The 19,964-nt window shown below is 26.7% G+C and overlaps 2 protein-coding genes across 5 annotated transcripts in view; both read right to left on the reverse strand.

Moving 5' to 3' along the window:
- The window catches only part of LOC127284870 (uncharacterized), a 431,539-nt gene extending 422,063 nt beyond the window's left edge, over positions 1-9,476 (reverse strand). The window contains exons 1-2 of the mRNA XM_051310567.1: positions 9,349-9,476; positions 3,836-4,025 (exon numbers count right to left, since the gene is read on the reverse strand). The gene's annotated coding sequence lies outside the window, so the exon portion shown is untranslated. The remainder of the gene's footprint in view (positions 1-3,835; positions 4,026-9,348) is intronic.
- Positions 9,477-16,058: 6,582 nt separating this feature from the next.
- Positions 16,059-19,964, reverse strand: part of LOC127284873 (cuticle collagen 40-like) — a 43,115-nt gene continuing 39,209 nt past the window's right edge. For 2 of the 4 annotated variants that reach the window (XM_051310577.1, XM_051310576.1), the window contains exons 2-3: positions 18,604-18,644; positions 16,059-16,406 (exon numbers count right to left, since the gene is read on the reverse strand). In XM_051310577.1, coding sequence (XP_051166534.1) covers positions 16,079-16,406; positions 18,604-18,644 — 369 coding nt within the window. In that variant the 3' untranslated portion in view covers positions 16,059-16,078. Of the gene's footprint in view, positions 16,407-18,603; positions 18,645-19,670; positions 19,929-19,964 lie in introns of those variants that run through there. The other 2 variants (XM_051310575.1, XM_051310574.1) reach the window with 2 other exon arrangements.

The following is a 19,964-nucleotide window of genomic DNA, read 5'->3' on the forward strand; positions in this document are numbered from 1 at the left end:
TAATAGACAATAATTATAGGCAAAATATTTCCACGTGCAATTAGTTATTTATATAAAATTTGTGGATTTAATAAGTTAAGTGTAAAATTACTAATATTTTTATTAAAATTAGACAGTTTACTCAAATATGACATCCATTTTTCTAGTAATATTTTAGTAACATTTTTATCCATCACAAATTTATCCTTTACCCTGTATCCTAACGACTTTTGTCCTCTATCTTTACAACTTGTTACCCACCTTTTTTTCTGTGAATTGGCCCTAAGCTCCATTTTCCATGTGACGTTAACCCTTTAATCTACAAGTCTCCTTTTTTCGTGATTTCATTTTTCTTTCTATAATCTCGAATGAACGAAATACATTCGTGACCCACATTTTCAATGCGGCCTTGCGAACACTGCTTGAAAAGCGAATCGGAGTAACGTGTGTTTTACAAAAAAAAAAAATATTTTTTTTCTATTGACACGAAAATAAATAAAATTTCGTATTTTAAACTTTGATAATATTCCATCATACAATATTATTAATTCACTATTATTAATAATATAAAGATAGTTTTCGAAAAACATTTATTAATTGCCATGTACAAATTTCTAGACAGCGTGGCGACCTCTTTTAAAGACGATATACACTTATCAGTTGTATACTGTTTGACCGACGAAAGGCATGAGAGAAATTTCAAATTCTTGCCGAATACATTTCGTTTTCAATATTATTGATTTTTCAAATCCAGAAATATTAACTAAGCTTGGTCGGTAATCCTGGAAGTACCACTTCCACGAAAAAAAGTTTTTATATATGAGTTAAAATTCCTGAAATGGATCACCCGTATTAAAGATGTACTGTATTTGCTTAGACATATAGAAAATCAAAACATTATTATGAGTTGAAAAACTGCCTCAAAGGATTTTTACAAAAAAAATTAAATTTCTTAAAGTTATAAACAATTGAAGTTTTTTGTAGTCTTAAATTAAAAAATAAATATCTTAGAACTAAGTGAACGGATCTTTATAAAAATTGTTATACTTATACAGAAAATGATAGAGTTTTAGTTGAAAATTTGAAAATTTTCGATTTTTAATAATTGTTATTGCAAAATTAATTGTTTGTTCAAAAAATAAACCATGTTCTCGTAGTCGTAGAAAGTTGATCCAAAAAGTTTATTGGAAAGGGAATTTCATAAGGACTCGGAAACCGTTTTAAAATTTCGTGGACCTAGTTCGCCACCATCATCAGGTCACTAATTAAAATCAATAAATAAACATCACATCAATAAATAAAATTTGATAAATAAAATTTGATTTTATTTATCAAATTTATTTCACATTAATTTTATTTATTGATGTGATGTTTATTTATTGGTTTTAATTAGTGACCTGATGATGGTGGCGAACTAGACCACCGAAACGTTGTCTTAAAATTTTTAAAAAGTGAAAGATTGTTTTTTCTTTTACCTTACATCTTTCAAAAAATCGAAAAACTAATTTATTAATTTTCAAAGAATTAAAATAAGTAATATTAAGTTAAAATAATTTACTTGAAGTTTTTCGAGTTGGAAAGGCATTTTTAAATATTAAATTTAAAGCTACTTGGAAGTTCTAAAATAGCCTTAAACTCATATATAATTGTTTTTTGAAAAAATTAAGTTTAAACTACTCAGGGATAGTTTTTGGATCATTTTTGAATATCTAATTCAGAGCTATTTAAGAGCCCTAAATTGGCCCTAAATTTCTAAATACTTGTTTCTTTAAAAAATTAAGTTTGAACTACTCTGGGGTAGTTTTTAAAGTTGTTGCATCATTTTTGAACACCCAATGTAGTTCCATTCAAGAGCCCTAAATTAGCCTTAAATGCGTATGTGTTTGTTTTTGAAAATATTGAGTTTTAACTAGTTGATGGTAGTTTTTGTGGTTGACTATCTATCAGTTACTTGGCTGGGGTGGTTGGGGTGCACTTTTAAAAAGTGAATTTAGTGCTATTGAAGAACCCTAATTTAGCTTTTAATTCCTATATGATTATTGTTTGATTAAATCGAGTTTAAATAATTGGGGATGTTTTTTTGTATTAAGGGGTGGTTTTTAAAAATTTTTAATAGTCCCAGTTGAGAGCCCTAAATAAGCCCTAAATTCCTATGGAAGAAATTTTGAAAAATATTTAGGTTCTATATAGTGTGGTACTTCCAGCTTGACGTCAAGCTAGCAGTACCAAGGGTTATTTTAAATAGGTAAAGGGCCCTAAATTTTTGCATGTGGTACTAAATTAGCCCTGATTGAGCCCTAAATGTTGGCATATATAAAAACTTTTTTTGTGAAAGTCATACTTCCAGGATTACCAACCTTACTAAGTTTTTGTTGAAATTTAACTATTGAAATAATAAGAGTTATTAAATTATCAAATTAACTACTATTAACTAATATTAACTATTAACTATTAACTAATAATTAACTACTAAATTAATTAAAAATTATTTTTTTTTATTTTCCACTAAACACATAATTACTCTAAAACGCGTTTTTAAAAAACTTCGGATTTTCACTAAAAATAGTTTTGAGATAATGCGTACCTATTGAAATAAACATTTTTATGCACAGACTTATTTTACATAAAAAAAAATCAGAAACTGGTCCACTCATGACTACATTCCCCTACATATATAAAAGTATGTTATGAATGTTATGTAATAAAATAATTTTGTTTGACGTAGCATAAAAGCAATTCAGAAAAATTGCACATTCATATTTTATACATATTACTTCATTTGTCAACATTGCAATAATATTATATCCAACGTAAATTATTTGTTGAAATATAAAATTAATACATTTCATTTAAAATTTGAAAAAAAAACATTTCTTTATTATATATAAATTTTTAAATCTATTAAAAACAATACAATACACAGTTTAACTATCTAAGTAGGATCGTCATGGTAACGTTTAAGAGTGAGAGAAATAAAGAATGTTCTTATTTCTTTCACTCTTGTACGTTACTATTGCGACCCTCTACTTTGAAAGTTGAACTGTGGCTGTACCTTTACTTTGTTTAAGGGTTCCCTTAAGATAATCTTAACTACCCAACTATGTCAACTGACCTACTTCATACTTCATATCGTCTCTTGTTTTCTCATTCTTCTTGGTGTCAAATATTTTTTTTCATTCGTTTGCTTTAATTCTATGTAATAGTATTTTATTTAATGATTTAAAAAGTGTTGTAAATAATTAAAAATGAATTTAAAATTTTATGTCGATAGAAATGTGGCATTTACAAAGCTATTTTATTAAAAATTATTAAATTTTATGCGAAATATGACAACATAACCTAAAAACTTTCAATCCAATTTAAAATTGTCTAAACAGTTATATATTAAATTTTTCATTAATAGGAAATTACTCATTAAAACGAATTCCTATTCAAAATATTACATTCCGATTGAAATATATATGCGTATATATTGTTAAGAATTTTCTATTAAAAATTTTTATAAGGAAACATATTAACTAGTAGGCTAATTAAGGAAAAGGAGAAAATAAAATTTACAAATAATTTTTCTATATTCGATCTTTCATCGCATATCATCGCTGATAAAAAAAAAGCACAGAAGCTTTTCTTTCTCTTTCATTCTCTGCTTCTTTCACTCTCTCCAATGAAGTGCGGAGAGTGCGCATCGCATTCCCTTTCTGGCATTTGTTTACTATATGTATATGTATGTATATATATATATGTGCTCGCCATTTCTCACACTTTCGCGTGCAACACTGTTGATGCCACGCGAGACATTTAACCGGTCATGAGGAAATTTTAACATGAAGCAAAAAAAAGAATGGCAACAACTTACCGAGTAAGAGTCTTCAAGATAGGATCAATTTATTTCCACTCGTAGTATATGCACTGGATGATAATTGAAAATCGCGCACGAAACACAACCGCACACAGCATCCACATTCCACCATAGAGAATCTGCGACCGCGCCGCACACGCGGTACGAATTCACATCCGCGTTACAAAATAGTTCACCCCTGACACAACTTTATAATAAACAATATGATTTTAAATTATGTTATCTTATAATATTTATAGTTCTTTAATTAAATTTTAGAGTAATAACTACTAAAAAAAAAGATGATTATCTTTAATATACAAACTATTGCGATATTTAAAACGTTGCAAAATAATATTTAAAATATTAAAAGTGTAAACGAAATACCAAAGAAAATTGACAAATTCAGACAATTTTTAGCGTTGGTTTACCTACTGCAATTCAACAAATCTTATACAAACTAACTTTATATTGCAGCTGTGCAATATTATTGTGTTCAATAATAATTTATATTTGATTTTAATTAAAAACATAATTATGTAAATATAGTTTAAAATCTACCAAATAATATATATGGCTCATTTCATTTAAATTGTCATATTCAGCTTCCAGAAAAGTTGAGTTGGAAAATTTTGATTTTAAGGTTGAAACTAATTTTTTTATACAGTTTAACATGTTAAATTAACAAAATAAATAGTGGTCACAAAATTAAAGTCATATATTTCTTATGGCAGACGGTTTTTTTTTTGGCAGAAATCGTCATATCTTATAAAAAATTTTTTCTGTCAATTTTTGATAAAATAATACTAAACATAATTTGATTTGACTGGTGATAAATATACTGAAGTTTTTGGGGTCGCTGAATCCGAAATTGAAGTCAGATTTAAAATATTCAAAATGGCCGAACCAAAATAGCGACCATGAAAATTTAGAAGTTGATTCGATTCGCTTGAAACTCGTTACTTAGGGGTTTTTTAGGTTGCTAATTACAAATATCACGTCAGATTTTCAAAATTTAAAATGGTGGATCCAAAATGGCGACCCAATATGGCGGATAATTTCAAGACTGATGCGATTCGGTCGAAATTTGTTTCTCGGGGGTTTTCAGGGTCGCTGAATTCGAATTTGATGACAGATGAACCCAAAAATCTTAAATACGATGAAATCAAATTTTTTTGAAAGCTCTGTTTGGAACCTTATTAGGCCTATAAGTGATTTTTAACTGGACTGCGAAGGGGTTAAAAATTATATAGGCAAAATGCAAAATTTATGTCCTTAAACATTATGAACATAAAACGAATAAACATCTATTCATTTTGCCGAAAGAATTAAAATAAAAATTTTTTGGGGTGGGTTATAACTCCATTTTATGGAAAAAATTAGGGGGGAGGGTTGCGTGTACGGGTCATGTAGTACACGATTTATGCTATAATATAAAACTTTTTTGAAGTTTTTACCACGTCAGGTTAAAGAGAAAAATCATATTAAACACCCATAAAAACATGTTTCTTGGGGGTTTTTACCCCCACTTTTTTCAAAATCCTGACATGCTAGGCAATTTTAAGATCCGTGATCGTGTTCAGCGCCCAAAAATACATTAGAAACCATTCTGATATCAAGATAAAAGAAAAAAGTTTTATTTTGTAGGCCTCTGTAATTTATTACGTTTACTGAAGCCATATATACAAATTTGAATTACACTTATGACCATTACACTGTAGACATTTTGCTTGTTTTTCGCTTATAAAATGAAAACGGTTATACTTATATCGACGGGATTGGTCTCATTCGAAAGAGAATCCAAAAATACATTAAATTCCATACCGATATAAAATTCAAAATATTTTCTAACCATTTTCAAGGCGTTACACTGTTGACAGAAATTCAATTACGAAAGTGTTTCGGCTTTATCTGCCTCCATGACAAACGAGCAAATTTATACTTATATCGTTTTCGTTTTTTCACACACTTCGTTATTGTGTTCTGCTGCTTATGCGATGGTAAAGAAATTTTTTTGCTCATAAGGTAATTTAAATAGCAGGTAAAAGTAGGAAATTCTGCCGGCAAAACGTAAAAATACAAAAGTGAGGGACACGTCATTTTCATTTTCTGGAAATTGTATAAAATAAAGTTTAATTACCAACACTTGATTTTCCTTAAATATAGAACTAATACTTCAAGAAACATATTTTTAATCTGGTTTAAACACTATATTTTCAACATTTCATTCATTTGAACATTGAAAATGTCTCCGGGGACGCATTACACTTATGACATTTTGCCTGCTTTTTGTTCTGCCAATATTATGAAAATCACTTTTATGTCCTTGTAAGTGGAAAAATTATTGAAAATTATTGCTTTTTACTATATAAACAAATTAATTTCAAGTAAGGTTATATCAAATAATTTTTTTTGGCAAGGGAAACGAATATGACAATTTAAATGAAATGAGTCATATATTTTTACATTAAATATATTATATACATTAAATCAACTAGAAAGTATGATTTAAACAAATTTAAATATTTTCAACTGTATAGCAATACTAAAATAAGGTTGAATTATATGCGTATAATACATTTGTTTAAAAAATATCGTATAAAAATATACAAAAGTATTTAATCTGAAAAATTATTTTATTGGTGCAAATTTAATTAATTTATAATTTCAAAATATAAAAAATATATCATATACCATACTTTTACCTACATTAAAAATACAATCGTCAAAAAAAACTCAAATTATAATAACTATCAAAAACTTTATGAAATTTTTGAAAAACCACCATAAAAAACCCGTGTGGAAAATTGTCAATGGCCCCGTGAGGGGCACTCGTGGATTGCCCTCGTGCCGCATGGAAACCATAGGGGCAATCCACGTGGAGCCCTCAAAGGCGTGACATGCTTTCCCTCATGGATACCCTCATGGAAAATTTATTATATTTTATTTATAAATTTTATAAATTTATATTATAAAAGTTAATTAATAATAAATAAGCTTAAGTTATGAATAAATAACATATTTATTTAATAATTATTCAATTTTTAATTAAATTCTTACTCAAATTGAATTTATTAATTAACGTTCTAATTAATTAACTGTCGGATATAATTAAAAGTAATAATAAATTAATATTAATTAAAAAATTAAAAAATATGTAATTTATGCATACTATTAACGGATATTTTCATTTTTCAACTAATTCATACATAGAATTAATGATTAAACGCAAACCTGAGAAATAAATAAATCTAACGCATGGGGGGAATCGAACCTACGACCTACGGACTATGAGTCTAACGCTTTACCAACTACGCTACGCACGCTACTTCAAAACGAATGCTAACTTCTTGATGCTATTTAAACTTCAAAAATACCTAACAAAGAAAAGTGCTTAACATCATTTAGTTAAATTTAAGATATTAAATTATATTTTCCAATCAAATGCAATTTATAAAATATAATTAATTATATGCTTTATGATTATTATCATGAATCATCTCAGGTGAATTTTCAAAAAAAGTGTAAATATATTTTTATTAAAAACGCGTTTTTCGTTGTTTTGAATCATTGGAAACATTCATTTCTTGTTGATAAAAAAATATTTGATTTTTGGACTTAGAAAATTTTGCTAATCGATCATGAGGGCGATCCATGCGGGCCCCTACGGTGGCCCTCATCTATTTTGCCATAAGTGTGAGTGTTATTTTCAAAAAAGTGTAAATATATTTTTATTAAAAACGCGTTTTTCGTTGTTCTGAATCATTGGAAACATTCATTTTGTGTTGATGAAAAAATATTTGAATTTTGAACTTAGAAAAATTTTTGAGCAGGGCACCGTGAGGGCAAATAGCAAGGGCCCTGCTGGAGCCTTGGTGTATTTCCATAACTTTGTACATAGATTTTTAAAAAATGTCACCCAATGTTTATTTCAAGTGCTTTAAAATGTTATTTAATGCATTCTGAAGTAAACATTTATTATACAAAAAAAAATTTTTTTTTTAACTTAGACAAATTTTTGAGCAGGGCACCGTGAGGGTAAAGACCAGGCACCCTGCTGGTGCCCTTGTGGTTTTCCAAAACTTGGTACTTAGATTTTTTTTAAATGTCACCTAATGTTTATTTCAACTGCTTTAAAATGTTATTTAATGCATTCTGAACTAAACATTTTTTGGTAAAAAAAAATTTTTGTTTTTGGACTTAGACAAATTTTTGAGCAGGGCACCGTGAGGGCAAATAGCGGGGGCCCTGCTGGTGCCCGCATGGATTTTCCACTTGGGACCCTGCCGGGGGCACCTATCACGCATGGGACGAACGGGGCGTTTTCCACACGGGAATAGTTAATATTAACAAATTATTAAATAAACTATTGATTACCATTTTTTGCTTCCTCGTGGAGGAAGCTTTGTAGTCCTTTCGTTTGTAAAAATTTTCAAAGTGTCGGAAACAAATTTTTCTTTATATAGAAACATGTTATATGAGATCCTGATCAATTGTCCGGATGTGTGTGTGTGGATCCCTTTTTTGTTTAGAAGATAACTTAATCTTAATGGATTTAGATAAAATTTGGTAGGCGCATTTATCATATTAATATCTCAAATCTGACCAAAGAATGTTAAAAAATACCCAAAAAAAAAATTTTATCGTCTTTTTTCCTAAATTTTTTTTTTAACCGAAAAAATTTTTAAATAGAAAAATTTAAAATGATATATATAATAAAATCGTATTCCTTACGTCAAGACAAATCGATCAGTATATATAAAGTATAGTTTTAATTTAAATTTAAAGAATTAATAATAGTTAAAAAATCAAAAATTCACACTTTGGCTATAAAATTTTGTGATTATTTAAATTTAAGTTTATAGATGAAATAATTGTATTCCTTACATGAAAATGAATCGATTGGTATAGGTATATAAAATTTACATTTGAGGTAAATTTTATAAATTAATAAAAGGTAAAAAATAGAAAATACACATTTTAGCTGAAAAATTTGATATTTATTTAAATTCAAGTTTAAATATAAAATAATTGTGTTCCTTGTATTAAAACGAATCGATATAATTGTAAATAATTATAAATTATATATTATTTTTCATTAATATTTAGAAATTTCGGATAAAATATGAATTTTTGATTTTTTAACTTCCATTAATTCTTTAAATTTAACTCAAATGTATAGGTACTCTAATGTTTATATTATTATATTATTTTTGTATGTTTATTTCAATGTTAATGCTTTCTCCACAAGGAAGGAAATTTTTTTGCTGATCGTAAAGAGGAAGCAAAATGTTCATGTAATGAACATCCAAATTTACAACTTGTTAATCCCTCTTCAAGAACTAGTTCAAAGCAGAAATGATTTGATTGATTTTTGACAATTTTAGAACAAAATTACTGGTGCTTATTTTTGGAGAAATCAAAGGAATACATTTTTGATTAGTATCATTTTTTACCATACTATTAGAATATATTTATACTACTATAAAAAGTTTATTCGAAAATGAAATGGAAATTAATAAAAAACTTACATTTTTCAATAAAGATTTAATGGTCCCTGCATCAGAAGATATCAAAGTAATGAGCAGAATGCCAAACAAAATGGAAAATATTTGAAAATTGTTCATTTTGTTTGTTATACAATGTCTTGTACTAAGATGATATTTGTCGTGTTTGCTTTTGGTTTATATACGAAAATCCTGCTTTGTTCTTCAAAAATTTGATATAACTTTTTAAATACACGGAGAAAAAAGGATTGTTGTGACAACTAAAAATTAAGTCCGCACAAAAATTCCAGTTTGCTAATATAGAACTAGCAAATCTATTTGTTGTGGAGACAAAAAAAATTTGTTAAAGCGAGATTGTTATAAAAACTATTCCGATTTGTTCGGTGAACAAGCAGAATTGTTTTCAGCAATATACCTGGATTGTTAGTTTGACAAAATAATTTGTTGTACTAACGAAGCGTTGATCAAATAAATTTTTCTCACCTTAATTAATATTTTTTTAGAAATAATAAAATTAATTGATAATTAAGTACAAAATTTATTAAAACTTTTTTCTTTACAATTATAAAACATTATTTTAGTACATTAAATAACAAAAATTAAGAATTACAGCCGAGTACTCGGCCGAGTATCACAATGAAGTCTATACTTGGTTATGTTTAACACTATTTAAACACGTACCAATATAATCAGACACAGTCTACTCATCAAGTCCCCATTTTAACAACAATTCCCGCACTTTTGCCTCCTCTCCTGGGAGCATTTTCACTTCACTATATAATAAAAACTTAAGTTAAAATAAATAAATAGAGAGGCACAAGTGCCCTAATCGCGAGACCGACGCGCAAGTAAAGATGAACACGTGACATTGAGCAGTAAACCTGTCAGCTCAACAAATCCGAATTGTTCCATCAGCAATCGCATGATGCGCTACCAGAAGTTTGTTACTATAACAGTACGGATTTGCAGACTGAACAAGTTAAACGTAGCAAATTCGTATAATCGTTAAAACAAGACACATTTGTATTGACAACAATCCGAATTGTCATTTCAACATTCCGAATTCTAGCAACAACAAATCTGTCAACAACAATCCAAAAATTGTTATCGCAACAATATCTTTTTTCTCCGTGTAATTTATTTTATTCTCCAAATTCGAAATATCGTGACATTAAAAAAATTGATTGGGCACACATTATTCAAAATGAAATGATAGATTGTTTAGACAATCAAATGTTAATTCATAAAATTAAGGCAAGCTCTTTTTTTCTTGCATATTTGATACAACTCAAAATATTAAGAAAATAGAATCAATTTATAGCAATCGTGTCTATTGAGACGGTTAATCACTTCTAAATTTTATTTATTCTAACGAAAAATTCTTTTTATAAATAATGTTTCATTCTTTTTAAGTTTCTGAAGAGGATGGCTGTGCCATTGAAACGTAAAGAATAGTGTTTTATTTAATCCTTGACTCGGAATGATCGACATCATCTTCTTATATTATTAGAATCAATTGAGTTTAGTACTTAGGTATGTTAAAATCCTAAGAAAAGAAACTGGACAAGCATTTTACTTTGAAATTTACGAAATTTTCTCGATTGGGACAGACTATTATTCCATAGGCATCAGCAATTAGCGAATATCTTTTTCATTGTTCTCTTTTTTATAATATCAAGAATGACCTACATTATTGGAATTATATTACCGAAAAGAAAAATTTTCATGCATAAAATTTAATTAAAAAATGTCTTTAAAAAATATTTTTAAGTATTCAATAGATGGAAAAATAAAAATTATTATTCTCATTGATATGTAGTAATTTTCATAAGATAAAAGTAGTAAGTAGGCAACTTTGGCCCAAATTCAATCAGTAATTTATTTAATTGCCTAGTTATTAAGCTAATTGCCTGAAGAGTCTTCGGCAAATAGAAAATTGACGAATATTCTATAGCAGACTCTATAACTATAGTTAATTGATTATGAACATTAGAAATAGTTTATTGATGAAAATGCAACACTGGAGGAAAATTGTATTGTATCAAGAAAACCCATTTACTTATCTGTATTTGATTCATCATTTTCTTGATCGAAGAATATTTTACTAGTTTGAAGTAAATGAAAATTAGTGAATCAAATACTAGCTCTTTTTACAAAATTTGAAAATGTTTTTATAAAATTTCATATTTATTTTCTTTCCGTGCCGAAGATATAAAAATAATAAACAGAAAGCTAAGCAATATTGAAAATATCTAAAACTTATTCCAAATTCAGAAAATTGTGACATTTCAATTTTCATTTATATAATGATAAACATGTATAAATAATTACTGACTATTTAATTTTTTACATTTTCCATGGATTACTCTTCAAACGGAAAAGAAATTTGATAAAATAACATCAATATACATTTGACTTCTAATTTCCATGAATTTGTGAGAATTTCATGTCAATAATAATTATAATAATATTATAATAATTCATATTACTCACGTCAGCGTTACGTATTTATAAATAAATAAACACAAATAATAAAATAATTTGAATTACATGCTTTAAACCAAATAAAAAGAATAAATACAAAAATAGTAATTTAATCAAGATTTAAAATTTTTATAACCCGTGTGGAAAATTGGCAATGGCCCCGTGAGGGGCACTCGTGGATTGCCCTCGTGCATACAATTTGTCAATAAAAAATATCAGCTTTTGTCAATATTAAATCAAATATTTTCTAAGCCAAAAATGCGTACTTTTTACTTTCTCATCATAATGAGAAGGTATTACATTTGGGCGATTTTGAGCCTTCTTCAATTCCAGTAAATCTCCACGTTTTGAAACTTTCTGAAGCCAAAAAATAGGTTTCACGAAAATGTTTGTCTGTATGTATGTCTGTAGACAAATTTTGTCCGACGATAACTCGAACAAATTTTAATAAATCGACTTCAAATTTGGTGTACATTTTAAGTATACCGAAATTTCGCCTAAGTTCGTTAAAAACAACAAAACTATTCAAATTTTGAGTTTTTAAAAATTTCAAAAATTCGCATTTTTTAAAAAACAAATTTTTTCAATTTTTTTTCGAAAAAAAAGAGTAAAAATAAACACTTTTTTTCTTTGACAATTTTTAATAGCGATTAAATCAAAAAAGTTATACCTCTTTTTTTAATAAAAAGACAAAAACGGATGAAAAATGGGTAAAATGCAGGGCAAAATTACTTTATTTTGAAAAAACATGTATTATTTGTGTTTAAACCACCTTAAATTAACACAAATAACATTAACTTATTAATAAATTTACGAATTTTTTTTTTTAAGTCCAACCATTATTTTCCATTTCTAACATTGCAATTGTTTTCGAAAAATCCCTTAATCTAAAATAGTTCATATTTTGCTTGTTGTATCAGAATTGCATAAGTTTTCGATTAGTATCTACCGACTTGGGATAACTTTATTTATTTGTTAAATATTTTTTTTATTTACATTAATCAATTGATGGTCTACATCAAATTACTAAACCAACCCTCAGACGGTAGTTCTATAATAATAATCAAAACCGTTGAAAAGTGAAAAAATTAAAAGTTGAAAATTAACTTGTTTACATTCTCCATATTTTAGTCTCTTAAAATTGTACACTCTTCCACTTTAAAGTAATCAACATTTAAAATTTTTTAATGAACCCTTTTCTTTTGCTATTGCATTATTCTAATTTTCGAGCGATATTAATTCGAAGCGGAAAAACTTATTAAAAAAAAAAGTTGGTTGGTTGATTTTTGTTAATTACAAAGACCTGTACAATCTAATTAATGCTTCTACGTTTTTTGAACGTGAGAGACAAACGAAGCGCGAATCAATATCGGAATTAAAATTTTGTGCAATAACATTTATTAATAAGAGGAACAAATGCTTATGTTGCATAACTTTGTTACAAAAGACGATTACAAAATATATATGTTCTGTATAACGTATCGAAATGATTTATATTTGCGTTTATTTTATTTCACAAGTTTTTCTTACCTCATTGCACCTGTTCCACTCTTTAAAAATTAATTGCATAATTTAACGATATTTTAAATATTTTGAGTATATAGGTGAAGGTCAATCAAAAATATTAAATTTATTAAATTTTAATAATTAGTAATTATGCATTTGGTTTAGAATTTAATTATACAAAACTATAAAATATTATTCTGTGTATTTTTGAACAGTGGTAAAAAAAATTTTAACACTTTCGAAACAACATTATTATTAAATTATTGTCGTTAATTAACTTTATTGTCAAATTTTTAATTATAATTACAAAAAATTTTTAATGTTGATTAAGTTACTACTTTTTTTTTTTTTTTTTTTTTTAATTTATTCTATAGATTTAATGTATAGATTTCAGTAAATTAAGAACTTCATATAGGTTAATCTATTAATTTAAATGCGAGAAATAAGTATTTTTACCAAACAAAATAAAATTTACATTAAAAAAAATTTTTTGTCAAAAAAATACATTTTTCAAAATTTTAACTAATTGTAAAAAAAAATCTTGTGGATATATTCGAAAATCCATGTGTCAGAATTTAGGTATTAACGACTACAATAAACATACAAAATTTCAGGGCAAACAGTCAAAACGTTTCTGAGATATTTGAACACAATTTTTTGTGACATAGTCACACATACACATACACATACACACATCTGGACATTTACTCAAAACTTCATATATATTTTATTCTAGAAATGAAAATGTATTTAAGTCAAGTTAAATATTGAAAACTTTTAGAAATTTATAACAATAAATTCTATTATTTCTTGCAATAAGGTGTATACTAATGGAATCTAGAATTGCATTTTAATTTTAATTTTAATTTTAAACTTAACAGGAACAACGATTATTTTGACAATGGTTATAGAAACTGCCTTGCAGCTATAACATACATACCAAAAATCGTCAATGGCATTTTTTCGTTTTAAAACAACATGACTGTCTTCACCAATTTTATCGTCAAATTTTTAATTATAATTAATTATTTTAATTATAAAAATTTTAAATCTTGATTAAATTACTATTTTTGTATTTATTCTTTTTATTTAGTTTAAAGCATGTAATTCAAATTATTTTATTATTTGTGTTTATTTATTTATAATTACGTAACGATGACGTGAGTAATATGAATTATTATATATGATTATTATAATTATTATTGACATGAAATTCTCACATACATATTCAACTTTTCTCTCTGTGAGTATATTTTTTCAATTTGACAAATATCGAATTTCCAGATATGAAGTTTTCATTTTTCAATTGTTTTTCAGTTATCATACAATTGTTATTTCAGACATTTTATAGCCAGGAAATTTTTTTTTCCATTTTTTTAATTGATTAACATTATGTATAGTAGAACTATTTTCGAGTTTCCATTCTATGTTCTGTCGATAAAGTAGGTAGCTCGAAATTTGAAATAGAATTTTTTACTACTAGGACAAATTATAAATCAACAATTTTTATTATTTCCTCAGTTATTTCGAATTTTCCCTAGTAATAAAAATTTTATTTCAAATTTCGCGCCCGTTTCTACTTTACCGACAGAACATAGATTGGAAACTCGAAAATAATTCTAATTAAAGATTGCAGAAAAAAAAATTTTTCTATGTATAATATGTCATATGTCTATATAAAATAAATAATAGTATAAAAGTATATTTATTTAGGTATTAATTGTGTAACTACATCAGAATCGTGAATATAAGGAATTTATTTGACTAGATTGATTTGCGAGCGTGCTGTAGTCAATTAAAAAATTTATTTATTATATTACAAGAAAAGCTTAAGAACAATTAAAAATAAAATAAACCAAAAAACTATAAATCCTAAAAACAAGAGAGAAATATAAAAATATTTAAAATACTCATAACCTATACAAAAGTAATAATATATTAATAAAGATCAATAAAACATATAATAATGTGATAAAATAATTAGTAAAATCAGATTACATAGAATATGGCCATATCTCTATCTAATCTAATTCGAGAAGGGATTTACTGGTTAAAGAAGTGTACACTTGATCACTTATTAGACTATAATATTACACGTGTTTTCCCTGTTGAAAATTCCTATGTGAGAACACATATGGGATCCCATCCAGAATCTCTTGTAAGTTCTTATGTGGGTTCCCATACAGGATCTTATGTGTGAACCTGTATGGGAACCCACATAAGAACTCACAAGAGATTCTGGATGGGATCCCATATGTGTTCTCACATAGGAATTTTCAACAGGGTTACTTATAGCAAAATATTATTATCATTATATTAACTAACGTAATAACACATTATTAGTCGATTATTACAAGAAGAGTGTACGCACTTGAATAAGCGTGAAGTTACATGTTGATGTAAATGCAAAAAGAAAAACTGAAAATAATGAGAGTGAAAGGGATAGTGATATATCCCTGTTTCTTTCACTCTCATTATTTTAGGTTTTGCATTCTGCATTTGCATCAACATGTAACTTCATAGCAAATGAGTAAATTCCTTCTCAATCTAATTTATGTTAAATTTTTATTTTACCTAGGCGTCATTTGTGCTAACCTTCCTGCAAACTAATTCTTCTTTGCTTTAAACGACACTTGAACAATATCTTTTCAGGCATACACTACAGAATAATTGACATGAAATGATTGACATTCGTTTCTAAACGCAAAACATGAGAAAATAAAATTAAAGACATATTTGTGACATTTTATCTCATAATATATGTTTATTCATTATCCCTATTTTCATAAACCTGTGGAACATTCTGTCCAACAGGTCCAGGAGGTCCAACAGGTCCAGGAGGTCCAGGAGGTCCTGGCACTCCAGGATCTCCTTTCTCTCCAGTAGATCCTGTTTCACCAGCTCCCACTGGTTCAGAAGGTCCTGCTTTACCATCAACTCTTGCTTGACCATCATTTCCTGCTGCTCCAGCAGGTCCTGGTGGTACTCCTGCTGGTTTAACAGTCGATTGTTCCGAACAACAATACCAACTAGCGTCAGAACAGTCCATCGAAGAACTGTCCATCGAAGAACTGTCAGAGCTGCTACTCTCACTAGAATTACATGTTTATAATAAGACATTATTCAATAAAAAAGATTGCAAATTTTTTAGGAAAAGCCCTCCCCACATAATTATTCAAAACAACAACCATTTAGGTTATCATTTGAATCAACGACTACTAACGCAATCCCTAATAGAAATTTGTCATAGCACTATTAGAATTCGTCAAGTTACTGGGGAGTTTTTCTTGTGCCGGATGATTCTAACTAAAATTGCAAATTACTGTATGGTGACTGACCAACAGTCTTGAAATTAATTCAAGTTAAACTTGATATTTCCACGACTCAAAGCTATCCAGTTTTTTTAATGGCACTGTCCAGTGCTGCTCGAAATTATATTCTTATATCATTGTTATGGCGGTGGCGCTACAATAAGTCTAGTAACTGGACAGTTGTGCTAGGATTTTGTGTATTGACATTTCGCTTGCTTGCTTGGTGTAAAAAAATTACAACTTGTTTATAAAAATTAATTATTTAATAAATTAATAATATTAATATTCCTTTCTTAAAAAAGACAGTGCATACAAAACACATGAAAATGTATCGTAATACCTCGGTGGTCGAAAAAATTAAATGTAAGAAAAAATGAACTTTGCTTTCAAGAGCATATAAATCAATATTCATTTTATGAAAATCACCGTAAATTATTGTTCCACATATATATTTTTTACATAACTTACTTAATTGCAATAAATATACACTTGCAAAGCATTATTTGTTGTAAATGTTTGCAGCTGTCATGAATCAGAGACGAACGTATTAATTTAATTAGTTTTTTAAAAGTCATATTGACAAATATAATTATCAAGTTGTGCTGGATAATAACTTGATGACAAAATTGTGACATGACATTCGAGATTTTAACGAGCTGACTAGTAAAGTAACTAGACAAATTCAAGCACGACAGGCCAGTTCTTTTATTATAGCTAGGACAAATTTCTACTATAGGGATGCTTTAATGGGTTAGTCGCAGTCAGATGATCGAAAAATGCATGTTTTTTGGCGATTTTTCTCTAAAAATTTGTCCACTACAAAGTTCACACTTTTATTACTATTTTATTACAGAATATAAATAATTAAAAGAAACACAGCTATTTCGCTGGAAGATGATCTTTGGAAAGGTTTTTGGGGTGATCACAACCATTTCTCATATTTTTAGTTTACTAGTTCCTACGCTATTTGATTGTAGCTTTTTTAAAAAATATTTATTTTTAATAAAATATCTATGATCAAGCAGCGAGTTTTGATATATTAAAGAAGCCTGCACAATATAAAATAATTCGGTCAAGCTAAGCGGTTCTCGACAAATCGTGGTCACTGCTTTCTAAAACATAATTCCGAGAAAAACGCGTTTAAAGTTTTAACTTTAATGTAAATGATCATTGCGCAGCTCGACAAAAATTTATACTGAATGCACTATTATTTGGCGGAAGTTTTTGAAAATTTTAAGAATGGTAACTAATTAAACAGTCTAGAAAAATATCATTGTTTCAAAGATTACCAAAGTAGCACGTAATATTATAGTAATATTAACCGATAATATTACCATTAAGAAATTTTTATACTCAATCGTTCTGAATCATGTTCAATTGACTTTTTCTAGAAGAGTTTTTAAAATTATAACTGCGACTAACACCTTAAAAACGATTTATAAAAGATGATATTAAAATAAAATTGAATATTTCAATTTTCTCAAGTACTTATCAGATTTCTTTATGAACAAATACATAATGGTAAATAAAATTTTTCTCAATTTTTATTTTGAAAAAATAAAATTTCTTTATCTAAACTAAAGCAAAAAAGTTTTAGAACAGACCTAAAGAAAATATGTAATATGTTAAACACAACTATTTTTTAATCTTTTTTTTATTTTTCAAAACAACACATTTTTTATTTGTTAATATAATTCGCTTTACTTATAAAAAGCAAACATTTTAATTTAAAAACTGAAAAAAAATTTTTTTTTAAAATTTTTTCAACAAAAAGTTTTATCAGGCACACTCTGAAACATTTTACAAAATCTCAATATATTTTCAGGAATGTATTAAAAAAAATAAATAAAAATATATAAAAATGAAAGCAATCCTATAAAATTTAGATTATTTTTTTTTAGTTCTAACTAAAAAAAAAAACTTTGCCTTATAATTTTCACAAAAAAAAAAAATTATTTAAATTAAAAAGTTTAATTACCAATCTGGTGAGCGTTTGACTAACAATTTTGAATATAGATCCTGAAAATAAAAAACAATGTACAATTAATATTAAGATTGAAGATTAATTTTTTTGAATGAATTAATGATAATTAAAATTTTGAATTTTAAATATACGATACAACATTATCTGATTTAAAACGTTGCAAAATAATATTTAAAATATTAAAAGTGTAAACGAAATACCAAAGAAAATTGACAAATTCAGACAATTTTTAGCGTTGGTTTACTGCAATTCAACAAATCTTATACAAACTAACTTTATATTGCAGCTGTGCAATATTATTGTGTTCAATAATAATTTATATTTGATTTTAATTAAAAACATAATTATGTAAATATAGTTTAAAATCTACCAAATAATATATATATTTTTACATTAAATATATTATTTACATTAAATCAACTAGAAAATATGTTTTAAACAAATTTAAATATTTTCAACTTTATATCAATACTAAAATAAGGTTGAATTATATATGTATAATATATTTGTTTAAAAAATATCGTATAAAAATATACAAAAGTATTTAATCTGCGAACATTTATTTTATTCGTGCAAATTTAATTAATTTATAATTTCAAAATATAAAAATATATCAGATAGCATACATTTACCTACATTAAAAATACAATCGTCAAAGACCACTCAAATTATAATAACTATCAAAAACTTTATGAAATTTTTGAAAAACCACCATAAAAAATAGTTTATATTAACAAATTATTAAATAAACTATTGATTATCATTTTTTAATCCCTCTTCAAGAACTAGTTCAAAGCAGAAATGATTTGATTGATTTTTGACAATTTTATAAGAAAATTATTATTGGTGCTTTATGGAGTTTTTACTGTTAGTTTCGTGGGTTTTTAAGCAACTTTTAAATATTTTCCAATTTAAAAAAAAAATCATATACAGGTATATTTTTTCACTTTGGGATAACTTTGGAGAAATCAAAGGAATACATTTTAGACCATACTAGAATATATTTATACTACTATAAAAAGTTTATTCGAAAATGAAATGGAAATTAATAAAAAACTTACATTTTTCAATAAAGATTTAATGGTCCCTGCATCAGAAGATATCAAAGTAATGAGCAGAATGCCAAACAAAATGGAAAATATTTGAAAATTGTTCATTTTGTTTGTTATACAATGTCTTGTACTAAGATGATATTTGTCGTGTTTGCTTTCGGTTTATATACGAAAATCCTTCTTTGTTTTTCAAAAATTTGATAATAACTTTTTAAATAATTTATTTTATTCTCCAATTTCAAAACATCGTCACATTAAAAAAATTGATTAGCACACATTATTTCAATTATGATTATGAATTTA

The sequence above is a fragment of the Leptopilina boulardi genome, unplaced genomic scaffold, assembly GCF_019393585.1.
Source record: "Leptopilina boulardi isolate dan_hultmark-lab unplaced genomic scaffold, ZJU_Lbou_2.1 LbouV2_327, whole genome shotgun sequence".
NCBI lineage: Eukaryota > Metazoa > Arthropoda > Insecta > Hymenoptera > Figitidae > Leptopilina > Leptopilina boulardi.